The 19,602-nt window shown below is 47.3% G+C and overlaps 1 protein-coding gene across 2 annotated transcripts in view; it reads right to left on the reverse strand.

Annotated features, from left to right (window-relative positions):
- Positions 1–19,602, reverse strand: part of NTRK3 (neurotrophic receptor tyrosine kinase 3) — a 217,798-nt gene that overhangs the window by 31,234 nt on the left and 166,962 nt on the right. For both annotated transcript variants that reach the window (XM_037395410.1, XM_037395408.1), the window contains exons 13-15: positions 11,483–11,613; positions 7,209–7,381; positions 1,332–1,575 (exon numbers count right to left, since the gene is read on the reverse strand). In XM_037395410.1, coding sequence (XP_037251307.1) covers positions 1,332–1,575; positions 7,209–7,381; positions 11,483–11,613 — 548 coding nt within the window. The remainder of the gene's footprint in view (positions 1–1,331; positions 1,576–7,208; positions 7,382–11,482; positions 11,614–19,602) is intronic.

Genomic DNA, 19,602 nt, shown 5'->3' on the forward strand with positions numbered 1-19,602 from the left:
CATCCTCCCCTGGGCTCTTTCTTACTCTTTCCTTCCTGAAGTTTCATCAGTGATGGGGTCATAGCCACCTCTCTTCCCTCATCACTGCCCAGTAACTGCACCGAGATCTTTTCCCAACATGGGCTCTTGTGCTGCAAGGTGAAGATTGGCTCCCTCACTAGTAATTAAACTTAGTGATAAGCCAGTGTCCTGGGCTGGGAGATGTGATATGTCTCAGCAGAAATCTGGTCACATTTTTCCTCCTCCCCAACACAGTAACTCCACTTGACAGCTGCCTATCTTATAAAGAAAACCTTCTGAATCAGATCAAGACCTCAGGTCAACCCTTTCTAGGGTAGCTGATAGAAATCATCCTCAAAGCCAAACATCCATGTTGCAACAAGAAGTAAACCCGCCTTAGTCCAAGCATCAAGCTAGAAACCACTGCTCCTTTGCCTGAAAAGCCCTTCCCTGCTGGTGGATGGCCCAGCAACAAATGCCTGCTCCAGTGTGCTTCAAACGCTCTGCACATCACAGATGCTCCTGTAGATGAGGAAGGGTGAGAAACAGGCTGTCCCCCCCAGGGAGGCTGCCATCCCAGGCACATAGGGCCGTGCAGACAGGTACAAAGGGAGTGTGCAAGACAAGGGGACAGTGCGAGCACAAATCACAGCAGAAAAGGCTGGAAAGGCATTTCTGAGTCATTGAGTCTGTCCCCAGAGACGAGTGCAGGATTAGCCTCTGCACTAAACCCAGGCATTTTTATCTAGTTGCTTCCTGAACTTCTTTAATGACAGACCCTCAGCAACCTACCTCTGACAAATTATTCCTTTGTCTAAATGATGACCCTGCTGGAAAAAAATGTATTGAGGTTGAACCCAAATTGCCTATTATTTCCTCTTCCACATCTTAGGCACTTATCAGTCAGTCTTTCAGTTGCCTTTTCTCTAGGTCCCTGTATTAAGTTTCTTTAATCTAACACCAGAGGTCACGGTCTGTAGTCTTTGTCATCTCTTTGGATTACTTTTAATTTATCAAGGTCTTCAAATAAGAGGGAGAAAAAATAGGAGGAAAGAATGGGATGACTTCAGAGCCATCCCAAAGCGTGTGACTGTGTGCTGGGGTATCACAGAGAGCTCTGTGTGTAGGCATCTGTATGGATGTCTGAGCTACAAGCATGCCCAGGACTGAAAAGGAATAAGGACTCAGGGATGCCTGATCAACACCTGTGTGCGTGTTTCAGTGAGGGAATAACCAAGTGAGTGAGCCCAAGAGCTCCAAAAACTGATTTACTGTAACATTTCCTAGTCTCCCTTTGCTCTGAGCATCAGACTGTGCTGGAGCTGCCTTACCCTGTAGTAATCAGTGCTGTAGACATCTCTTGACATCCCAAAGTCTCCAATCTTCACCAGCAGGTTGGCTCCGACCAAGCAGTTCCTGGTGGCCAGGTCTCTATGGACAAAGTGCTGGGAGGCAAGGTACACCATTCCAGAGGCGATCTGGCTAGCGATGTGGAGCATCTGAGATAGCCCTAGCTCCCCTTTGGCTTGTCGCGGCTGCCCATCCACGAGGATCATAGCATCTGGGCCATGTGCCCTATAGGGAGGAAGAAGCAAAAAGCATAGAGTTGGGTCTCAAAAGTGAGCAGGAGACAGGAATCCCACACTGTCGCTGTTCCTGCTGGGGTGGGGACTAGCTCCCAGCTGCACTGTGAGGATGTACACACAGCTCCAGTGGAAAGAAAAAAAGAAAAGCTTAAGAGAGCAGGAGGTTGGGGGAACATTCGGGGTGTGAGTGGGTACCATATATCCTTATCCTATCCTTACTCTGCTGCAAACAACTTCTTACAGCTACAGGTAGAGACAGACTGCCAAGACAGAGGGAACATTGGCTTGATGCAACTTGGACATTCTTCTCTGGCAAGACCTATGCAAAACTAATGAGGCTCCAGATATTTACATTTGCTCCAGTTAATTCTTACACCTTGGAAACCTTCCCAAAGGAAGAGATATCACCCCTTTTCCTCCACAGCCATCATATTCTTGCTACTTAGTATCTTTATTAGTTCCAACCAACCTCCTCTATTTCCTCCAAACACTGTATGACCAACCAGCCACCCCCTGATTGATATCAATACAGCCAGAGATCATAGAAAAGGTTTCAGAGGAACACCAGCAGCTTCATGGCTGGAGAATACCTTTTGTACCATAAGCTATCCCAGATGTAACACAGGTACCGTGAACTGTGAAGGCACGAGCACAGGTGCAAAGGTTAGACCTGGATGTCAGCAGATGCAGAGAACATCCTGAGCAACAAAAGGAAATAGTTTGCTGAACCAAGTGCATTGTAAATGCAGGACTTAAGGTCAGTCTCATTCCTGTCCTGTCCCCTTTTTAGTACCCTTCCTGGCTGTGTACCCAGCCTGTCTTTGCCGTACTCCCTCTGTGATGTCTCTTCCCCTGGTAGAGCTCACCCTGTGGTAGCCTGTGTGAGGGTGGAATAACAAAAGCCCTCATATTTAGGGAAAAGCAAGAGATTTTGCTGTGACCTTCCTCCTTGTGACTAAGACTGCAGCACAGTATTTCCTTTGAGGCTTTCATACTGTTCTCTTTGAAACGATTCTTGGCATTTCACCCCTGTCATCAGCAATAACCCCAGAGAGAGGCAGCAAATTGAAACTGCACATACAGAGATTTCCCTCCTTCTTGACATGGGACCGAACAGTGCACAGCAAGATCCAAACTGTTTCCCTCCTTCATCTCTGTTCCCTGACTGCTCTGTTGGACTTGAGGATGCCCCAAAGGGATTAGCACCCAGGTGTTTGGGGTTCAACTGATAGTTTTTCAAATGCCCCCCCTCTTCAGCTACCTCCTGCTGCCCTACCACTGGGAACATGGCTCTGAAGGTCCCTGCTGGTAGAAGGGACAGCTGGAAGAGGAGAGGAACTCCAGAAATGAGCGCTTGGGAGCCAGGAGTGGTTTTTTGTGAGCCATGAGTGGGTGATGCTGCGGTGAATGCGGGATGAGCTGGCTGGGAGCAGCACTGTGGGCAGCAGGGCTGGGGCTGCCGGAGGCATCTTGGACATGGTGGGAGCAGCATCACGCTGGTAGAACTGCTGAGGGCAAGGAGAAGCTGTAGAAGAGTGTATGCAGAAATGACTGCTCGATGTCTTATTTAAACAGCCCACAGATGGGTTTACCCCAGGAAATTACCTGGTGGTGACAACAGACGTTGACAGCAGGTGAAGCTGAGCCAGGACTGAGCAGGGTAGCTAAAAACAGCAAAGCAGGACAAACAATAGCTTCTAAAACTGTGGCGAACAGTTTGTACCAGTCATGCCTTGCAGTTACACCATATTTAGCTGCAGTTGATACCTGTTGTCATCAAAGGTAAACATTCCTAGGTGAGAAATGAAGGATATATTACTATCTCATTACTGCCAGCTTTTCCAAATACAGTAATGGGCTCCAAAGAAATGTGTGTCTGAAAAGAACAGGCGATGTTTAAAAAATAGCCAGCCGACGCCTTTATTTCACTGGCTCTTTGTACATCCTACTATATAGGACACATCTCGGTATGTCCTATATAGTACATACACTTCTTTCCCCCCCTTTCTCCATCCTACATGATTATAGTCCAGAAGAACGAAGTATCAACACATTTATGAGATTAACAGGAAGGATATTATTACATTTAGTTGTGTCAAGAAGCCTACAGAGAATATGAGAAGGACCTGCCCATCTTTTCTTGGGGGAAGGGGTTTATTCGGTTTTATAGAGAGGCTATAAAATTGGGTGGATCTCCTGTTAAAGAACTCTTGGGGTTTTTTTCCATTATGGAGTCATGGAGGCTTTTGTCAATGTGGGGAAGAAAATCACCCCTCTGGCTTCCTCTGCTGACATTCCTCTTTCTGTCCCAAGACAGTCTGACTGTGGGGCTGCTTCACTGGAAGGGCTGACACAGAAACATCAGAACTTTGCAACTTTTCTAACAACATCTACTGCCTGTCTGAGTTAACAGCAAATGACAACAACTTACTATAGACTGCAAAGATGGTCTGTAATGGCAATGTTCAAATATCCCTACTTCAAACCTGCTACTGTCACAGACAGAAAACAAACACTAAAAAGCCAGTGATGGAAGGAAAAGGAGGAAGCAATGAACATAGGTGGTGAGCAGAGGGAGAAGGCAGTTGCTGCAGACTCCCGAGCAGCGGGTCTGTGTGCCAAGGAGCACCCAGCCTTGCCACACACACAACCTACAGGCAGCCTTCAGCCCCTGTGTGCACCAGCCCTAGGGACACCACGCTCCCTGGAGAGCATGCCCCTGTTTCTCCACGGCAGGATCTCTTCACTATCCCGTTTCTATTAGCGCGGACACCATGATTGCAGACTCCCCTGGTGCAGACAGCAGAGTAAGTTGTTGCACCACTAGCAATGATCTTACACGCCAGGGCCCTGGAAGGCATGTGGAGCCATCCCAATACATGCCACCTCTAATCCAGCTGGTAGGTCTTGATCCTAGTGCTTCCCCTTGCCACACCAGTTCATTTTACAAACCAGTAAAATTCCCTTCTCTGGGAAGCACACAAAGATCTAACAACACTTAGGGGGATTTATTTATTGTGCTTTTCTCAAGGAAACTGGGTCTAAAGCAAACCTCTTCTGTTTTACCACTTCTCCGATTTCTGCAGTTACAATTGGGAAAAGTCCGTCTGAGTGTCTCCTACAGACTCCCAGTGTCCCTGGCCTCCAGAGCCTGCGAGCTCCCCTCTCCTGCTGTGGGCTGGTGAACCATGCCGCAATAAAAGCTGCTTGCTGAAGGATGCCAGGCACTCCTGCACCACCAACCCTCTCTGGCCCCCTGGCAGCCCCTGTCCCCCAGAGTTTCCCACGAGCAGATATCTGACCTGACAAACAAAGCCCAAGGCTTTTTTTTATACGCTCTCTTAGGCGTTTTGAGTACCCGTTTGCTGGCTATATGCACCCTTGTCCCAAAAGCCAGCTTCCTTTGGGACACAAAGGGCTTTCACCGCCTATCACACACCAACATGCAGAGAAGGGAGCTCATAGCTGCATGCAAAGGAGAAGCTGGCAGCTAAATGCAGCTGGAAGATGAGAGGCTGCAATCCCAGGGACCACACATCTGGAAAATATCTTTTCCGTCATAACGGCCAAAGATAATACAACAAGGATCTTTCTTCTCCAGTGACACCAGGACAGGCTCTGGGAGGCCAGACTGTTTCTCAGATAAGTCCCAAGGCAGTGTTGGGACATGGGGGTGAGGGGGTCCATGGCTCCAGCATGATATCAGCCTTAGGAGCACACTGTTGCGTGAAACAATTCCACAAGGCATTGGCAGTGGGCACAAGAGATCTCTCTGAGACAGCAAGACAGCGTGGTTTGGACGGTGAACTAGAGCAGTGAAGGAGGCTATGCCTCAGCTGTAATGTCTATCTCCTCCAAGGAGAAGAAAGTTGCTGATTCTGCCAGGAAAAAAGATGGGTCAATTTTCTGCTTTTCTTTGTGAAGCACTTCAGGAACACAGCTTCTCACGCTCCAGTCACGAGGCCAAGGCTCTGTCCTTAATGCTGCATCTCCAGCCTGCACTAAACACCATTTCAGGCCAATGCACGGCTTTCGTGCCTGTAGGCAGAGCTTAATCCACTGCTGCTAGGGGGGCACTGAGTCCCTGCAAGACAGCGTGCCAGGAGAGAGGCTCTTAGAGTAAGCAAGGTTGCTCCCCCTTGAATGTGGGTCTGAGGAGCTCTGCAAAGCTAGCATAGCATCAGCCTTCACTTGTCCTACCTTGCCAAGGGTGACAACTACCCAGAGCCTGAGACAGGGTCTGAGCTATAAAATTGTATTCAATCTACCTACAACTATGACAAAATAAGGAGGGAAACCAGTGCAGGGATGTTCCCAGCCCAGCCACTGCCCTGCGAATGCCCCATGGGAGCTGCAGGCAGTCTGGCACTGCTTGGCAGAGGAAAGAAGAAACCTCTGGGGTTCTTCCCCATAGCTCTTGTGGTAGAGCTGATCGCTCAGAAATAAAGACCTCAGGGAAGGACCTGTATTACCTGGTCAGAAACAGACTGTGATGGTGGGAAAAAAATCGAGTGTATCCCAACGCCAGGTCTAGACCTGCTGTGCTCAAGCGTCTTGTTCCTGCTGCAAACTTGTTCACACTTAGCAGTCAAAACAGGAAAATACCAAGGGTCCAATTTTCTAAATACTGGGAAATAAAACTACTAATTATTTCAAGAGGTAAGTACCACTCCACTTGCACGCATGTTTCGGAGCGTAATTTCTGTATCGTGGGAGAACAGCACCACAAACATCCTCCCACGGTTGCTCCCTGCCCCTCAGCGCTGGCGGATTCAGGGCACACAAATGATCTGTGTCGCACTGATGAAATGGCTGAGTGATGATTGGGGAGGGGGGAGACACTCCGGCAATTTGCATCTCTCTAGAGGCAGGGAAGGCAATTACAGCACTTTGTCAGGCCTCGCCTGGCTTCTTGAGTAGCGTGGTGCCACAGGTTAGGCTATTCTGTATCTCAGTCAGAAACTCTGTCTGATGAGGCTTAGGGAGCAAGGACCAGGGATGGACTCCGCAGGCACCACCCGAGACCCTTCCAATGTTTCTCAGGTCTTTTCTGAATATAGGAATGAGAACTAGAGATCAGTAAATGCCCAGAATACCAATTATACCAAGGGCTCCAGCAAATTTCTCAGAAGAGTACTTTGATTCCTGTGCTGTTGAACCAGGCACTGGGTGACATGGGGAGTGGTGACAAGCGGCCATCCTGCTTCAGCAGGGCATGGCTTTGCTGGGTGTATGGGACTTGGAGCTGCTGACAGCCATGGCTTCATGTCCTTCTACCCACCCAGGGCAAGGAGGGATTGCAGTCACCCTTCCTGCAGCTTCAGACTCGCTGGAGTGGGAGAAGTCTGGTTTCGATAGCTCACAGGGACTGTCCCTGGGACTATCTAAGAGGAAATGCTGGGACAGGGCTAATAAAGCACCAAATCTGGTGAGGACCATCATCTCCTAGCAGCTGTCCTTGGAACAGCTGGCCATCATTACTCAGCTCACCAGCATCCATGCAGTAATGGTGTCGCCGGTGCACCGCAAGTGCACCATATATAACAAGCCACATGCATAACAAGCCACACTGAGGCTGCAGAGCAGCTGTACAGTATCTCCTGTGCCCTCCTTCGCACATACCTCAGGAATTTGTTCAGGTCACCATGCTTCATGTACTCAAAGACCATGATGAGCGGGTCACCATCACCACACACGCCATAAAACTTGACGATGTGCTCATGCTGCAGGTTGGTGAGCAGCTCTGCCTCCCTCTGGAAATCCTTGCGGGCTGCCAAGGTGGGGTCCTTCAGCGCCTGAAAGAAGGGACACATACGGACAGGGTGGGCTCAGGTCAGGGCAAAGCAGGAACAAATAGGCCACAGCATTGCAGAAGAACCGGTGAGGAAAAGAGGGGAGACAAACCACTGCCACCACTTGCACCAGTTGCACTGGGAAGGCTGGTGGTAGGTGCTGGTGGCACCACCTCAGCGTTTCGTTCGTGTTGTTACCAGCCCAGCAGATTCCCCAACTCATTTCCAAGGCAGCAGCAAACATGCCTCAGAGGGTAATAGCTTCCAATTATTCCCAGCTTGGGCAGGATTTGTACTGGTGACCTAGGGGTGAATGGCTTCATATCTTATTATTATTAAATTCCTGAGCCAGCCAGTCCTTGCTATCTGTCTTTTATTTTGAAATAGCTGACTACACTGCCTTTATTCAGAAGATGGATTTGCCTGGCTGTGCAGTTATTGTGTGGATTTTTCAAACTGCCTCTGAAGAAGGACACTGTCAAGTCTTTTCTCATAATTTTTAAAATCATGTTTTTATTCCCTGCTGTTTATAACAGCTCCCCTGGCAGACTGATGCTGAAATCGGTATCCTTACTGAGAATATCTCATCTTCCACATTTGAGCACACCACTTTGCCGTTGCAGGGGAGCTTGCAGGCTCCAGGCTGTGTGGACCGGCCCGACGTCACAGGGTTGCTATGAAGATGTTGCTGTGGGTGCAGCCGGTGACTGGGGAGAGTTCCGCAGGGTTGGACTCTGGCTCGTCCGTGCGCTATTGTGCAGTTGCATCGCAGAGCTAGTTTGAGAGCAGCATGTTGTCATCCCAGGGTACCGAGGGATGGCACTTAGTAAAATAGTTGAAGTCCAGAACATTTGATGAGATGGGATGGCCAGGAGAATCAGCACGGTCTTTGAAAACATTTAAGGAAATGAAGAAGCAATTCTGGTTTTGAGTTGCTGCATGTTGGTTTCATTCTCCCCATCCTCCACATGCCGGGACTGTTTAGTACCAGTTCTGGCTTTAACTGTGCAGCCTAACAGGAGTCGAAAAGGATTCAAGACAACTTGTTCCAGTTACGTCCAGATTCAATCTGATGCGCACCGGTTCCCCCTCAGTGGTGGGGGACGCTAGGTGTCTCTCCCCTTACCTACACACAAATACACCTGCCCCTTCTTCCCCATGCCTTCAATCTCCCCGTGAGGACGGGAGAGGTGGCGTCAGCATGTGCAGGCTCCAATTTATGTGCAAAAAGGGACGTTCAGCATCAGAAAGCTGTGCAGAAGGGAAGGGGCCGAGCAGGCTGGTAGCACACCCGCGGCGGGTCCCCGGCACTGCTGGATGCAACGCCAGGCACAGCGCAGCAGGGCATCCTCCAGAGCAGGTGCTTTTCCCCCTCGGAGCAGATCTGCTCTGAGGCTTTCACCCAAGCCTTAGGACACAGACTCATCTCCTTCTTCTGCCCCCAAACTGCCAGTCACATGGCATAATTTTATTTTAATGCTATGTCCTCTGGGATAGCTTGGCTAGAGGTATTTAGATGGATGTTAGCTACACGGTGCAGATGGCAAAGCATCCATCCTTATCTCAGGCACACTATTACTTTTAGTCATTTAATATCTTCATAATGTAGATGCTACCCTATTTTTCCCCCGGAAAAGAATCCCCTCCCCCATCACTCTTTCTCCCTGTTTTTCCTGCATGTAATATTTCAAGCTGCAGCGAGTTTAGGTTTCCTCTCCTTCACACACAATCATTTCTACAAGGTGTTAGGACTGTAAGTTTGTAAATATCACACACACACACACACACAAAATATTAAAAACCTAACATTATTAAGGTTGCAACAGCCAAGCATTTAGAAATGAGGGAAAGGGGAGCTGGAAGTGGTAGAACAAGGAAAGAAAACCAGGACCGGAGGAAGAAAAGGGATACTTCAGCAAAACCACTGAACTGCCTCTCTAGGAAGGTTTGGGGTGCATTGTATCTGTGCCTCCATCACACAATTCCTGCGTGACATCTGGCAAGACACTCGGCATCTGCAGGTTGCAGCTGTTGTCACGAGGTGTCAGTTGTTCCAACATTACCTGGGAAATGCCCTCTCACACGGCATCAGCGCCAGGTCTGCCCAAGCACCACGTGTTTATTGCTGCAGCAGGGTTCAATGTGGGTCTGGTACCTGTTGTCCGTAGGGCTGGAAAGGCAGGTCAGTAACTCCATCCTCCACCTAAGTGGATCCTTTCAGTTTCCCTGCTTCTCCATCTGCCCTCTGCAAAACGGGGATGATGCAACCCCAGCACCTTGCTGGGAGGCTGTGAAAAACAGCACGCTCACATCTCGGGAGCTCTCACACACAGGAGTGATCATCACAATGGAGCAGCCCATAGAGAAATGAAAAATCTGCGTTTAGAGGACATGCCCTGAACAGCAGCTCCTCCAGCATTTCTAGTACTTGACTTTGTAACCTCAACACTCTTTGCTGAACATAGTTTTCATGCATTTCTTAGGATGTTTTTAGAAGCAAGCTGAATAAAACAGGAAGCTTGTCCATGCCATCACATCAAAACTCGGGCTGCAACCTTTAGATCTGCTGAAAATCTGAGTCCCATTTAACCGAGTAACACAGCCACTTTCTTTGGCCCTGGGAGGGAGTCCCTGAGAGCAGAGCAGAGGCAGACTTTGGGCTGCGGACTCAGCTGCCTTCACCAGCGTGTCCTGCTGCTGCCCTGAGCTGCAGAGACTGGGGAGGTAGTTCTCAGCCTCCATAGGGAGCATGAGATCTTCAGGAAATACAGCCAAATCTCAACTTAATATGTAAAGCCTTTACTTTTTTCCTCCCACCCCCCCCCCCCCCCACCCCCCACCCCACCCACCCCCTGCCTCCCCAAGATTTATAATGTGGCCCAAATTAGAGGGATTTTTGCCCTGCCCCTTTCTCGGAGCTGGCAAGAAGCCAGATTTCAAGGCCCTGCTCCAAAGCTGGATCTGTATGATCTTGCAGGATGAAAGGCACTCTGGAGACATAAGCTCATAGTAGCAATTAACAGAAACAAGTTTGGATGCTGTTTCTGCCTACATGCAAATGAAACTCAGAAGAGACTTGAGAGACAGGATCACATAAGGGATGGCTGACACTGATAGGCAAGTACCAGCCATGTAATCAGGCAATTAATCATATGGGTAGCTGTGCTAGCTCGGCTTTAACCAGTCTCAAGGTGAAAGGTGCAATCCTGCAGTTCATGGCCAGAGCATAAGGGGGCAAATGAGCTAAAAAAAGGCTTGAACTGTCAATGATTAAAACAACTCTCAAGTAACTGGCTGTCTCCAGCATCCTGGAGAGAGTGCTGGAACCTTTCTCCTTGTAAAGCACCAGTTCAAATGTAGATCTTCTTCCAAGAATTTAGGAGGCATCGATTAACTCCCAGGGATTAGACTACGTGTGTCTGCCAACTGGTGCCACTTGAGAGGACAGCCCATTTCTGCACTGAGTGGTGTCCTCTACCCAGAGCCACACTGATGTGGCACAGCTCACATGAGGACTCTCAAAGGGATGCAAACAGCACAGCACAAGCCAAGCTGATTTTTTGTTGGCTCACAATCACCAAAACAGGAGGAATTTGTGGCTAAGCAAGCAGGAGCTGAGTGCAGCCGAGCTGAGTTGCTTTGCCCATCTTGCAGCAAATTGATCCCAGCAAATTGGTTAGTTGTGCTTAGCTTTTGAGTGCTCATTTTTGCTGAGGCCCTTGTTTCAGCTTCTGCATTTTCCACAAAGGAATAAAATCCAGAAAGAGAAGGGCCCTGGTCCCTCATGGAGGAAAGTGGACTCCACGCTGTGCTGCTGTAGCTGCACGGGAGCTTACAGCTTCCAGACCAGCTTCTCCTCCCTGTCTGTCTCCTGGTTGTGTCAGCAGGAAAAGAGGCTTTGGCATTGGTGAGAATAGACAACCTTGAAGCGAAACACTGAAACTTTGCGTGACTAAGTGGATTTACCACAATCTCCGGCGTCAGATAAATTTCCACCCCTGGCCCCCAGCCCTCCCCTGCTTCCCTTTCCCACGCAGGCTCATCCAGCCTCGCTCCGCTGGCCAGCCCCTGCCCTACTCTCTGGAATTTGCCCTTGGGATTTACCTTCACTGCCACCAGCATTTTGTCGTTGGTGGGGCTGAGGTTGTAACACTCGGCCAAGAACACCTTCCCAAAGGCACCTTCTCCCAGTTCCCTCTTCAAAACGATGTCTCTCCTCTTAATATGCTGGACATCTGTTGGAGGGAGGGGAGGAAGAGGGAGAGAGTTGAGGGAAGAATGAATCAGGGTTAATTCAGGGAATGGAAAACAACTAATTCAATTTTCTAGCAAGCTGCAAAGGATCTGAAATTGCTTTGCAAAAATATCTACAGGGATCTTTTTACCCACCCACGGAATGCAGCCATCTCTGGGATGGAGCTAGTCTCATGCAAAACATCTGGGAGGAAAGTATTTGAGGTTTATCCCGTTCTCACTACAAGCTCGCGGCAAGCTTGTCCTCAGGGAGAGGAACCTTTGGGGCAAAATCTGCTACAAAGACCTGAATCTCTTTGGAATGATCCTGGAAATAATTCATCTCCTGTGAGGCATAGCAAAGGTCACATACTTCCGATGCCAGGCCAGGCAAGATTAGAAGGTCCTGTTGAGTTTTGCATTTCAGTCGGGATCACTCTAAACTGAAACTCAGGCAGATTTTTGAGGCTGAACTTTGGCAAGTCAAAGCATTCCCAAGGGGGGGAGGACCACTGACCCCCATGCACCTTAGGGCACAGGCAGGATCCAGTTGGAATCACCGAGTGCTGCCTCTCGCAAAGCCCTGACCCTGTAGCCATCTACACCACTGTTCCCTCAGAAACAAGGTCATCCCAGGATAAAGTCACTGGCACAACAGACAAACTGAACTCATTAGTTTCAATGATCCTTTCCACTGACATTTAGGATAGCGAGGACTGACAGAGAATAGCAACTGAGGTTTCAGGAAGAAACAAAAGAGCAATAGCTATTAATTTAATAAAGGTACAGAGGCCTATGAAGATTGGCCTGCTCAGCTAAGAGGGTCATTCATAAGGGCTAGATCTGCCCAGGTACTGGGCATCTACAGTAGATGAGCGACTAGCAGGATATCCACAAATGCTGCACCAAGATTAAATGCCACTGGTCACTGGGAGAGCTTAGGGGTCTCCATATTCTCTTTTGGGCACACTAGAGCACAGCTACTTGCTGCCAGATCTCCAAGAACATTTCTGGTGTCACAGCACCCATGCAGCTCCTCTGGCAATACAAAGGGGCTTTTTTTAATGCCCAAAATTAACTGTGGAAGCAGCCAGAGATGCACAGCCACCATAGCATTTTTGGGAGGCACAGTGCCCAAAACTTCATCTAAACTGCCCTTCACTAGAGTTTACTGTCTCCCTTGAGAACTGTGGTAGCACAGACCACCCCCAGCTTCAACCTGATGGTCATGGCAGGGCAGTGAGAGCTACACACTCTTCTCCAGTGCTTGGTGAGCAAAAGCTGATGCATCAGAAGTCTCTTCAAGAGGCATTAGATGGGACAGTGCCCTCTTTCCACTCCTATTCTGGGGCAATTATAACTTGGCCTTGCATCTGTTTGCTCACAAACTGGACAGCCTTTGAGTCTTGCCCATCTCTTCCATGTGCCTCAGGAGCTGTACAGGTATGCACCCCTTAGCTCAGACTCATTTCCCTTGGGGCACTGCAGATGGAGTGCTGGACAGAGTGATGGAGTACAGGTGGACGGACTAACACCAGGTTCCCAGCTGGCTGCAGGAAAGCATCACTGACAGCAATCGCAGCCTGCCACCAGCTCCTGCCACCCAGGTGCCTGAGTAGGCACCTGTATGGACCCAAGGGAGCGTATGCTCCACAGCAACATAGGTACCACTTAATGCATCAAAAAGCCAATGGATTGGAAGGCTATCATACAATTAAGCTTTTTAATCAGCAGCTCACAGGCAGGTTTCAGAAGCTGCCATCTCTGGCCCTTTTGCTTGTTTGGGAAGATGGATGCTGCGAGATTGCATAAGCAATGGGCCTTGTAATGAGTGATGCCTCTACAGAGAATTCCTGTTGACCTTTTCATTAATTGTTCAATAGACTGAAAACTGTTAGTTACCGATATTAATATTAGTAACATTAAGGCACAGGATGGTAGGCACGTCCAAAATTACTTTGGTTTAAAATCTGCAGTGACAGCCAGGGAGAACAAATCACATGCAGACTTTGTCTTCTCTACCTGGTTTAGTTGAGTGTTTAAGGAGTACCTTGAGAAATCTGAAACATTACGTGTTGAAATGTTAAGTGATGCACTTGGGTGAGGAAAGTCCTAATCTAAGAAAAGCTCAAATGGCACCAATTTACTTAATAGAGTAGAGGAAAAGGGTTTTTTCCTCTTTCTCTTGGCAAGCACTTCTGTAGCACTCATCACTACAGTACCTAGGATTTACTGTATTGACAAACCATGTATTTGCATTCTTGGTCTCCTGAACAGCAGCAGTCGAGAAAGCTGTGGGGAAATGATCTAGTATTAAATGGAGCCCAAGGACACTTTAAAAAAACTCAGAATCCCAACAGAAATGTAAGCTGATTGCTCCATTTGGTGTGAGACAAAGTTAAAAAAGAAATGAGCTCAGAATAACCAGCAATACTGTTTGACATTATTTACGCTTCTGGTGAGTTAAGAGGTAACACTCTTACGAGAACTGAAGCAAACCTCTCTTTCTGAACTCCCCAGGCTCTTGCCCAAAATTTTCAGCTCACAATTTTTCCTCCCAACATCTTAATAACTGGTCAGACGTTTCTGAGGGCTGGCATCCAGACTGTGTAATTATGTCTACATTATTAAAGTAATATCCCATCTGTCTTCAAGACCAGATTTTGCAGCAAGTTGTTAGGGTCACCTGAGAAGCTTCAGGGAAAATTTATATGAAGAACTAAAGGAGACACTGTAGCAGACAGAGTTGAACCGAGGGAGGAGCAATCCTTTTGAGGTAGTGGACTCACATAGCACTGCTGGATTTAAAGTAAACGTGGATGTTTATAAAAAGAAAAGGTTCATGAAGTTAAGCAGTTTGACAGCAACTGGACAATCTTACTGTAGAGTCAGAAAAGTACTTTTGCTGATCACAATTTCTCTCAACCTCGAATGGCCATAAATTTTGCTTCACAGTATTTTAGGCACAAATGGAATAATAAGTGAGTTATAATAAATTGCTTTTTCACATGCTATAGGCCTAAAATACTGAAGTTTACGTCAAGTTCTTCCATTCACAGTGAGATCAGCACTATGATTAATTCTACATTCCTATTAAATATGGGTTTTAAACATAAAGCAATGACAAACCGCCACGGCACTGTGCGGATGGCTGTGTTATTGTGCTAACCTTGCATCTCTTCCCTCATCTGTCCTGGCTGTAACTCATAAGGAAGGCCGAGTAGCCATGAAAGATGCTGCGCTGCAAGGGCACTTGGGAGGTTCATCTGCATAAATCTGTTTACCTCCTCCTGGAGAAAGCTGAGCCCTGTCTGATAAACAGCTGGTGTTTATTTGTTTTAGGCAGGCGGTGGTGTGCTAATCTGTCTCGGCTGTGTTGCAGTCAGCCCTGCCGACAAGGTGTATGCAAAATGTCTTCCCATAAGGACCACACTTTTTTTTTTTTTTCCCCCCTCCTCCCTGTACCATTAACTTATAAAAACAAGCCAACAAGATAATTCAAAAGAAGAACCCATGCAGGAGCCACAGCAAGACCTGACAAGAAAATAACCAGACTTGACTGCATGATGGGAACTCGTTCAAGGCCACGCTGTATCTACGGGAAGGATGTGAACACACAACACTGAAGTAATTCCAGTTTTCAATTAAGCATCTTGCACCCTCATTTGGGGATTACTATATTGCTGCATGATGCAGAAGGAGAGTTGGGCAGATCCCCCACCTTCCTTCCTGTCCATCAAGGTTTAACACATGGAGAACATGTTTCAAGCTCTTGCTTTCACTGCTGTTCTGAACAACACATGAACCACATCAGAAAACACCTGACCTGCAGCTGGCTGGAAATGGCCCGGGACTTCAGCTCAACGATGGCAGCACGTGGATAAGCTAGAGCATTAACCAGAGGGTAGGCTGGGACACTGCACTCACCTTTACAAATCGTCTCCAGAGCAGAAAGCTTTCCTTTTCTCTAGAAGAGCCAAGGCAGAGGGATTGTAGCTCTGGATCCGCAATGGGATCTTAACTAACCTCCTCTGAACATTTTGCATGATGGCTGACTGTATCTGTGCTTAAAGTGCACGTAGAAAAGTGGCTGTCTACAAACGGCAACTTCTTCCTCCCCATGTTCACTCCCATGTGTCCCTTAGTCTTGTCTGCTCCTCTCCTTGACACAAACATATTCTGGTTTGCTAACCTTGCGAACTCAGCACAGCTATCGGATACAGGGGAAGTAGAATAGGGAACAAGATTAATTCTGCTTTTCTCGTACATCAATCTACCATGTCCTGATGGGTCACTTCTGCACTGGCCCACGGGACAGAGCCTGGAAAAGCCACAACTGTTTTTTCTTAAATCACTGATTCAATGACTCTTCACCCATCTTTTACACTCATCTTGCAGAATCTCTCTTGCTTGTGACAAGGTCAAGGCAAAAAAAGAACCTCGCTCAACTGCCAAATCCCAAGTAGAGCATATAGGGGTGCTAACAGACTGTGTGCAATGAAAACATCCTTTTTCTAATAACCACCACATTTCCATCACATGAGCAGAAATCAGGAAGCTGCATGGGTACATTTCATGAATCTAATTTTCCAATTATTATCTCATTTCCAAATCAGTCCTTGGGGGTCAGATGAAGAAGAGGTGGGTTCAGTGACACTGCAAATTCTGCATTGCAGATTCCCATCACAGCCAGCATCCTAAAAAACATGGTTTGATAATACTTTTGAAATCTGGATGCACATGATTGAGTTTGGACACAGATGACTACAGTGGGAGGTAAACGGACAAATCAAACTCCAAACAGAGTAAACCGTCAGCAGCGCCAGTACTTAAGTTATAGCAAAATGCAAAACTACTTCTTAAGCGAAACCATTTACACCAGGTCTGAAATTAATTCTTCACATCTCCTTCTTTCCAACTCCCGAGCAGCGGTCTGTCTGATTGCTGTATTTCTAGTGGGTTTCCTGCCCTAAGACTCTTAATTCACAAACAACATGTAGCTCACTGGGGAAACAGCACAATTTTAGAAATTTCTCCATTTACTTTTGCCATCCTCTTTATCGGCAGCTTTCTCTTCTAGCCTAGAAAAGACCAATATCAATTTTCTGTCAGTTTTCTTCTTTTCTTCCACACACGTGGCCCTGTTTTCCCTAGCGGGAGGTTCCTTCCTGCACCTCTCCATCACCAGCTCCTCCCTCCCTTAGCTTTGTCACATCATCGCATTTCTTCTCTCTTTTTCTTTTCTATTTCTTACCTTTCTTGTTGCTCAATCCCTGTTTTAAAAATGACTTATTTTAGATGTGTTTCTAGGGTATCCTGATTTGAGTCTGATCCTGGGCTCTTTGTGATAATGGCCTTGATTTTCATAAGCTTCTAAAGCCTCATTTGCATCAACAGCACTATATAAATGATAACAACAATGACATTTTTCAGTAGTGGCTGAGTCATTTGCTGTAACAACTAATCTATGCCAAAGAATTGTCTCTTCTCTATATACATAAGCTGTCCACAAAAAGGTAGCAAAGTTCTCAGTTAGTCAATATGATTCATTCACTTCTTTCTTGACTCACTGCTAAAATAATTCTTAAGAAGAAACCCTGCATAGCTTCCCTGCTCCATGACAATTAAAATCAAATAAACAAAGCTTACAATTTACACTGGAAATCTTGTCATTTAGACATGTAACTACCAAACACAGTGCTGTTCATGTCAGGCAGTCAATTGCAACTTGGATGTCAACCAAACGTATCGATGAGTTACCCAATGTACCTGATCAGAGGAAAGTGTGCAGATCAGGTAGGACCAGATCAAAAAGCTTTGCTACTGGAGGGCTGATAAGTCATTCTCTCACAGACTTGTCTCATATTGAGAGAAGATAATGCATAGGCTAGCTGCACAGAGTCTAAGTCTCCCTCCTGGCCTGGTGCAAATCCATCAAAGTCAATGAAGGATATTGATTTCAATCATGGACTGCTGAGAAGCACACATAAACAAAGGGAGAATCAGTCCCACATCATTTTAAAAAATGAAGACACAAACACGCTGTTTCTTATCTCCATGTGGACTCCGAGTCGGTAGCCCTCCACTTTGTATGGCTTCTCTCCCACCTCTGACATGAGCCGCCTCTGGGAAAAGGCATGGATACACACTTTGGCAGCTCGGCACTGTGCCCAGCTGCTGGTTCTTTGCCAAGTTCCTCAGTTAAGGCACCCTTCAAGGACTCAGATTCAAAAAAGTCATGATTATAAGCACCAAGAAGTTCTGACAGTCCTTTCAAAAAAGGCCCCAAATCATGGAGGTTTGTGTAAAGCATATCTGAATCTCTGGGAATGTGGTGGAGCAGGCACAGTCCTTGGATGAGCCACCCGGGCTCCAACACGTGAGTGCACCAAGGTCCTTCCCACCCTTTCTCTGCAGGCCCTGTGGACAAGACTACCTTGCTCAGACCTTTCTCTTCACTTTGGGGCCGTATTTCAGTCTCACTAATTCTGTATGACAGCTCTCATAGCCATTTGTTTGTGTCCGCACAGCAAAAATATAGAGAGACTTTCTCACATCTTCCATCCATCTCTCCTTTGGCCTTGACGGAAACAACCTGAAATGCAAACGATACTCTCTCCCTTTTACTGTGTTACCTCTCTCTTTGCATCCCTTCTGAGGCTTTTCAATCTGCAACAAACCAATATATGTCATTGGCTTCACAGCCTCTGTTCAGACTTCTTCCCACCTCTTGTACCTTACCAAGATGCTGGCAACTCGCTTCCAGGCAGCCCCTGGTGCCTGACTGTATATTACATTATCAAACAGTCATGATCATACTCCTTCATAAAGACCTTAAAAGACAACTATTTTGTGTTTTTGCAGTTCTTTGCGTTTTCCTACCATCCCTTTCATTCCTTGGGAGCAGGCATGAGTGCAGCTCCCAGATGTGAAGGAGGCATTATTGCCCAGTTGACCCAGCAGACCTGGAGCTAACGCACTACATGCTGCTAAATGGACCTTGGTAAAAAATAGCAGGACTTGGCTTATTTGGCTGGACAATCTGGGCTAAAAAAAAATTATCCAAGAATACCAGTCTGCACCAGGAGCTGACATTCAGTGTAATCAAGCTCAAGAAAACAGGAAAACAGAAAAGCAACCTCTGCAAGCCAGATCTCCAATGCTTTGAAAATACCTTACAACCACCACTTCCAGGCATACATCTAGCAATCAGGACATCATCAGCTCCTCTGGTTTTTGTTGTTGCAATAGCAGGGGGGGAGAAAGCTCTGACCCAAAGGCTGCCTTTCAGTTGTCAGCTAGCTCCAGCCAGCCTCTGTTCGAGCGAGAGCCACGTTTCTGCCAAACAACCCTCAAACTCCACAGAGTGCTTTGATTAGCAGCATGGAGCGACGGGATTAGCACCCGCTGAGCTGCCGTAAACTTGAGCTGCTGCATCTCCACTGCAGCACCAGCTCTGATATCAGCCACACAGCAATCACCAACAACGACACGTACAGTGCTCTCGGAGCTAAAGGGAAGTGTAAAGGGAGTGCGTGTGTGTGCGTGCGTAAAGGAGCTGACAGAAAGGCAAAGCGCAATCACCCCTTAAACCAACAGCTTGTCAGACGCGAGCCCAGAGCTTGCCGCACTCCCCCACCGCACCACACTGAAAGCCATTTGGAAGCAGATGACACACCTGCAAAGTGTAAACCCAAACCAAAGCAAACTCTCATTTTCTTCATGAAAGAATTCTGAAAAACAATAATGTTAGAACATGCTTGGCAACACCCCACAAACACTTTCTAAGCAAAAAACTTCTGTCCCAGCTTAAACTGCCCAATAGTCCTATAAAGACAAAACATGATTTCAAGCTTTTCTGATCCATTTCAGTCCCATAAATCTGAGTGCTAACCGCTTAGCAATTATTTTATGAAAAGAGCAATATAAAGTGTCCCATGGCTACTGGGTGCTGAGGAGTCTCAGCTGGGATGCACAAAACCACGCAGTTC

Source organism: Falco rusticolus, chromosome 7 (genome assembly GCF_015220075.1).
Source record: "Falco rusticolus isolate bFalRus1 chromosome 7, bFalRus1.pri, whole genome shotgun sequence".
NCBI classification, from domain to species: domain Eukaryota; kingdom Metazoa; phylum Chordata; class Aves; order Falconiformes; family Falconidae; genus Falco; species Falco rusticolus.